This window comes from Scyliorhinus torazame, chromosome 14 (genome assembly GCF_047496885.1).
Source record: "Scyliorhinus torazame isolate Kashiwa2021f chromosome 14, sScyTor2.1, whole genome shotgun sequence".
NCBI lineage: Eukaryota > Metazoa > Chordata > Chondrichthyes > Carcharhiniformes > Scyliorhinidae > Scyliorhinus > Scyliorhinus torazame.
In genome coordinates this window covers 195,354,008-195,361,109 of record NC_092720.1, presented here as the reverse complement: position 1 = coordinate 195,361,109, position 7,102 = coordinate 195,354,008, and the positions used below count along the sequence as shown (strand labels likewise).

The 7,102-nt window shown below is 38.6% G+C and overlaps 1 protein-coding gene across 1 annotated transcript in view; it reads left to right on the top strand.

The window, feature by feature from the left end:
• Nucleotides 1–2,130: 2,130 nt before the first annotated feature.
• Nucleotides 2,131–7,102, top strand: part of LOC140389104 (uncharacterized) — a 152,717-nt gene continuing 147,745 nt past the window's right edge. Inside the window, exons 1-3 of the mRNA XM_072473263.1 lie at nt 2,131–2,212; nt 2,809–2,844; nt 4,993–5,010. Coding sequence (XP_072329364.1) covers nt 2,131–2,212; nt 2,809–2,844; nt 4,993–5,010 — 136 coding nt within the window. The remainder of the gene's footprint in view (nt 2,213–2,808; nt 2,845–4,992; nt 5,011–7,102) is intronic.

The window sequence follows — 7,102 nt, the reverse complement described above, 5'->3', positions numbered from 1 at the left end:
GGGATCGAAAAACAAGTAATTCTGCATCACTTTCATTCTCCATATCTCTGTCCACAGATCTGTCTCGCTGCGCGAATATATCACCCGCCTTCTCTGTCTTCTGAACAGGTAGCACTGTTTAAAGCAATGAAGTGTAATTTTCTTTAAGGAATTCATAATTTTTAAATTCCATTTTTTAGAAATAAAAGCTCTGCAAAAACGTCTGAAAACAGCAGGTGCGAATGATGTCGAAGATATATTATTCCCATATTACTTCCTGATAGACTGCAGTTGCTCATTTCAGCTGCTTAAATATTTCGATCGCGCGAATAAATCAATCGAGACCTGTCAAATACATCTTTGTAGCATTCACATTGAAGCTTTCCAATCATTTTCAGATCTAAATAAACTTTGATTTTAGAGATTTTAAGCTAGCGGTTCGGAACTGAACGATTCGCGGATTGAAACACAGGATAAAATAGTGGTGCACAAACGAAAATAGAAATTAGGACTAGGAGGAGGTCACTCAGTCCCTCAACTCTTCCGTCCTGTCTCCCGGAGAAAACCATCTTTCTAGCTCTGCCTGAATAATATGCAAAGTTACCACTTCCACTGCCGTTTGAGGTAAAGAATTCGAAAGTCCAACAACTTTCCAGAGTTACACAAAATAATCTTCTCTCACTGGACGAACCCTTATTTTTATAAACGCGGCCCCTAGCCCAGACTCTCCACAAGCCGAAACATAATTTCCACAACTATCCTGTCCAGCCCCCTCATGTAATAAGAACATTTTAGAAGAATTCTGCATTTGTTCTCCCACAATTTTGAACGTCACTTACTGCCTGTCTTAATTTTGACTTTTGTGCAATAACCTTCGAACAAATATATCCTTCGCCTAATGTCTCGTGAGAAAAAACACATCCTGATATGTTTGTACATATCTACTCGACAGATGATACAGTGGCAGACCAAGACAGAGGTGAATGATCTGTAAATGCAATATTTCAAAAATAATTTTTCGTAAAGTATATAAATAATGGCACATTTCAAAAAGCTGAGTGGGTGGACTGATATTCGGCAACTGAAATAAATACGTGACCCACCACTGCCTATATTGCTAATGGTCCAAAATGTCACCTTTGACCTATGGTTAATAAGGCAGCAAGGTACAGTTACTCACCAGAGGTGAACATATTAAGTTATATTATCGAACACTGTGATTTATTTAACTGCACAACTAATAGTAATCTTGTGCATGTTCGTATATTGTTCTTTAGAGCAGTAGGTGTCAAATCCGAAATTACTGTGGAGGAATATTAACTAGGCACGAATTACATTTCATAAATATGGAGAAGAGTACCTTTGGAGTTCCTTTCGCCGTTTGTTAAATTTTCCTATAATAAATTAACATTGAGAGAATCTTATGTACATATTGATGTTATCAGGGAATTGTATTTTTGTTGTTCATAATTGTTTCTAGTTAAATTCAATTCGCATTAATGAGTTACAATAATGTGATTGTGTGACCTATATGAACGTGTTCCATCTTTGAACGGTAATATTTCATACATAATGCTGTCAGAGTAAGAAGTATAGATTTTCATTCTTAAGTGGGATATATTGGAGAGCGCTGTTATTTAATTGTTCAATTTGCAAGATTATCTTTCATTGTTTGGTGCAGATGACTGCGACATAACTTCTGACTTCAATATGATAATTCCATTGTATTATAGTAGACAATGGCATTTATGCAGGCATGGTAGCGAAGGAATGGCCTCAACAAACCATACATCATGTGAGACACCGTGTTGAATGCAATGCTTGCGAACATTCGTCAGCCGATATTAATTATATGCTACTGTGCAACTAGTTTATAAATTTCAAGGCACTCGAATTTCAGCGCACATAAGTAAAAAAAAAGAGAAATGGCCTGTGTCGGATTCCAACCATGTGAGTTCAAAAGACTTACTAAAACCTCGATGTACTGCAAAATGTTAGTTCGAAATCCAATAATTGAAATAAATTGTATATGAATCCAAAAAGCAAGGTAAATAACAACACAGAAGGGGAAGTAATGATTGTCAGCTCATCTGAGAACTAAATTACCAACAAAAAATAAAAGTTGTGCGACAGAGGAAATACGTGGAAACGATGGAAAAAGCTATTCGCAGAGTCGAAAGAAAAGAAGATAAAATCACGGCAATTATTATTTTCCTCGGGTTCTTATTCAACCGTTAGAATTAAGCATTTTAAAGAACCCAACCCGCCTTCGGAAAGCAGACTTTTATTGTCAGCATCATCAATCTAGAATATTACTTCAAAACCACACTTCAATGTGTTTGATTTCCACTGCCTGTAGGGGTCGATTTTGCTTACTGTACACGGAAATTTTCGGAACGTTTTAGTGAACCAGATGTTTGTAATTCTCTTCTGTGCTGCTTTGGGATCAGCTGCGGAGCCCAAATTTCGAATTATCTTCTGCCTGTTTTTGGAATTGTTCTTTGAACCTGGTATTTCAAGGTTGTTAGCCCAGTATGATATCAGCATTTTCCGACATTCGATTAGTAATCTACATTTTTTTCTGCTGCAAATAAACTCTTACATTCAGACATTTCCACTCAAATTAGTGAGATACATTAGAAGTATTTGACACACGAACTTTTTGCTCACGGAGCTCATTTCCATTCCTTGCTGTTAACAATTTAAATTTAACCTATGGAGCTGCAATTTAAATGATTGTTAAAATTAAGAGGCAATTCGCAGCAAATGCCACGAATGCAGATTTCTTCCCTTTATCCTTTGAACATTTAAGTGCTCTTCTTTTTCCAGATTTGAAGAAATTGAAAAAAGATTGCACAGATATGGGTGAGGAAAATGAATTTAACAACGCATTCACAATTTAGCATAATACCCTAAGGAATAATCGCAGGAGACGGCCGTTTGGCCCCTTGAACTTGATTCATCAGGCAGGGTTAAATTGGAACAGATGTTTCGGGAGTTCACTGTACATTTCGTCGGCTGCCATAATACTTGGCAGCCTTGTCGATTAGAAATCTGTGCTATTAACCAATATATTGAATCGTCAATCCTCCAATACTTAATTGCGTAGTGAATTCCAAAAATTATCGACGCATTGAGGGGAAACGTTTTTTCTCACTTGCATATTAAATGCGATAAAAGGGATACTTTAAACAGATGCCGACTAACCCTAATGTTTTGGACGATCGGGAACGATCTACACTTTCAAGCGCCGTCAAAATGTTATATGTTTCTATAAGATTATCATAGAATTATAGAAAGTATCACGGTGGCGCAGTGTTTAGCATCGCTGCCTCACAGCGCCGAGGACCCAGGTGCGATCCCGGATCTGGTTCACTGTCCATGTGGAGTTTACACATTCGCCCCGTGTTTGCAAGGGTTTCACCCCCACAACCCAAAGATGTGCAGGATAGGTGGATTGGCCACGCTAAATTGCCCTTAATTGGAAAAAATGATTTGGGTACTCTAAACTTATATTAAAAAAATAATTGAATCTGGATTGGCGCAGGCTTGGAGGGCCGAAGGGCCTGCTCCTGGGCTATAATTGTTCTTTGTACTTTGTTCTTTGAATCATAGAATCCCTACAGTGCAGAAGGAGACCATTCGGCCCATCTAGTCTTTACAGACTCTCCGAAAGAACACCCTACCAAGACCCAATACCACATCCTATCCCCGTAACGCCACCTAACCTTGGATACATCTGGGGCAATTTAGCATTGACAATCTAACAAAATTGAACATCGTTGGACTCATTACATCTCATTCTTCTAAATTCCATTGAGAGTCGGTCTAACCGGTTGCAGATTTCCTCATACGGGAAACCTCAATCCAAGCAAAACAACGAGTAAACATTTCCCGAACTGTTTACCATTGCATTAAACTGTATATTTCCCGAAAGGAATAAAACATTACATCACGCAGCACTCCAGTTGTGACTCAGAAATATCACCTGAAGTTGTAACAAGAGTACGTTCATACTATTTCAATGAAGGCCCATGCTGCTTCATCTTCGACATGCATTCTAAATTGTTGCAATTCTGTGATAGTCTTCCCATCTAAGTGGAACACTTCCCATTTTACCATCTTTATTCTTGATCGGGCAATTTTTGCCCATATACTTACCCTATCGAAAACAATGTTTAGGCTCTTTGTGGTCGCTTCACAACTTGCCTTTCTACCTTGCTTTGCACAATCAGGTAATTGAGCTAAAGCACTTTTCAGGCATGATTATATATTGTAATTAGTCGATTTTCCAGCACCGATCCAGGGGATACCACACGAGTTACAGGTTACAGTTTGACAACCGGATTGGGTGCTCTTTCGGAGGGCGGTGCAGAATCCATGGAACGAATGGCCACTTTCTTCACTTTAGGGAATCTATGATTCTGTGATTGCAAGGAGTAAACATGCCAACTCTTCACCCAGTTTATTTAAAGATACTAGAACGGATGGAATTATGTAAACCCAATAGTTTTGCTGGTTCATTTCGCACAACGATGGTGAATGTTGAAATGAAAATCGCTTATTGTCACAAGTAGGCTTCAAATGAAGTTACTGTGAAAAGCCCCTAGTCGCCACATTCCGGCGCCTGTTCGGGGAGGCGGATACGGGAATTGAACCGTGCTGCTGGCCTGCCTGGGTCTGCTTTCAAAGCCAGCGATTTAGCCCAGTGTGCTAAACCAGCCCCTGTTGAGTACCTTATCCTCCCTATGCTACTTCACTTTCTTGCAATTCGTTCTGTGTCATCTATATTGAAGAGTGAGTTTAATTATTTGTTCAATCCTTCTGTCATTTTATTGTGAACGTGAAATGTCAAAGCTACCGGTTCCTATCTCTGTATTTTAGTGCGATTTGCACAGTGAAATCATTAGGAAAAGATGGAATGTTGCAATATATCATAAATATGCATTCAATTACCCACACGTATATCTTTAATTTTTGCATGATTGCTTTCTTATGTACTCATGTAAACAGAAGCTGCAAAGGACGCAGGTAAATGCATCAAGTAACTATAAAGTTTAAAATAAAAATGAAACTTCGGATTGCATGTTCTATGCATATAGATTTGAACGATTCTTAGTCCCTCTGTTAACTTCCCTGCACCTGATGAGCAACACTCTGAATCAAATCCTACGAGCTCTGTCCAGCAAAGTTTTCACGGATAGGTTTTATCTCAGAATTTCTATTTATCTTTGCAGAATGTTTGTTTCTCTTCACGTTAGTTGCTGACCAAATTTCGCAGTTTCTTTCTTTCGCCCTGCTCTCCTTTCTATCTGTCTATATCCCCACCAGTGCATTCATTTATTTATCTATCCATGGCTTTTTCTTTAGCTGCATCAAAAATGAGAAACAACACCCATTAAATTTCTGTGAAAGAGTGATGAAATGCAACGCCTCAAATTATCTTAATAGTTGTCATCTGAGGCCTTTTAAATTGAATCCGTAGCATTGACGGTATTTGTCTAATGGCTTGACATGCAAATAAATGCTATCAGAAGAACTGTACTATAAATGGTTCGGGTTTCTAAGTGTTCAGTTTTACTATTTAAATGCTTCGTTTAGAGAACATTTTGTATTATGCAAATCTAAGATACAATGTTAAGCTTCTCCGACATTTCAGTATTACTTCCGTTTCATCATTCATTTTATGGGCGCGATACTTGAACATTTTACGATTGAAGACCAATGTTTTTAAGTGTCAGTGTACGAATTGACCCTAACCAGAAAGTGACTCTACTGCGTATGATCTGTTTATAGAAAATAATGGTCTATCTGGTGATCTTAAAGCAAAAGAACGTATTCTCTAAGCATATGCAGTTGTTTCCTTGCAGTAAGTATTCCACCTGTACGTGGCGCACAGCATCGAGTGCAAGGTTGGACGTGTGGTGCCGCGGAGCGAAGGTGGTGTTGGAATCGTGACATGAATGGCATGCAAATATGTAAACACATAAGCGGTAATTAGTCACGGTTTAAAGATGGTGGTTCAGCCAATAATATTTGAAAAGTAATGCCTGGGACTTATCATGTCTCAGGAATGTCCATATTGCAGCTTGTTGGGCAGTAATATAAATGGACTGATGGAATAACTCCCAGATATTACGTAAGCAATGTACATAAAGATTGCATGCGTTGTCATGTGTTGAATGTAAAGTTGAAACATCAAAGCCCACTGGTGTAAGTTGATACCTTCCTATAATTCCGTCCGACTGAGACAGCAATCTGCATATTGTCTGTTGGAGGTACGTCTGTCCCTATTGGAGAAGATCGGAAGCCTTGGAGAGCTCGTACGCTTGTAAAAGGGTATACAATTTAGTGAACGAGAGCATTAATATTAAGCCATACTTGGATGAAGTAGACATTTTCTGCACTTCCATATCTATTGCATCAATTGTTCCAATTGTCTTTCCGTACATCATATCTGAGCACCCCGATACTTTTCCCTTTCCTGAACGATTCTTCAGGCTGTACCCTTGTATACCCTTGAGATACATTCGAAACGCATGATTTATTGTCAAAAGGTTCGCCTCATTTTTATCAGCGGTGAACTTTTCATTCAAGTTCGCATTGATCCACTGGACGATATGAATGATCTCCAGGTACTCAGGCTCAGAAAAATGCAATTGCAAATAGGGCAACACAATTCTGGCAACGTATTTTCGAGAACATTTAATTGATGAACGTCATGATTACTGACGTGCTAACGTGCTTTTCACTTGTAAGTATGTTACTGTACCCATCCTCGCTTCTTACCCTGTGACTTCGAACTGTTCCTTCAGATCATTAAAAAATACGTGAATTGCTCTAAAAGTTGCAGTATGGACGTTTATGAGACATATTAAGTCTGTTAAGTTTCTTTCAAATCACGGTTATGTCACAGGATTTCGCAGTGTGATTGATCACTGTTTCAAAGCTTCCATGGTTTTCATTTGCGCAGCTTGCTCCAGGAAGAGTTTCCACCCATTGTCCCCGAAATACTCCTCTTGTTTGATATTCTATGCCAGCGACAGTTGGATCATTCACTACTACGTGGATAATTGAATATGTTCATGGAATATCTTTTATTGATATGACCTTTATTTTCCCA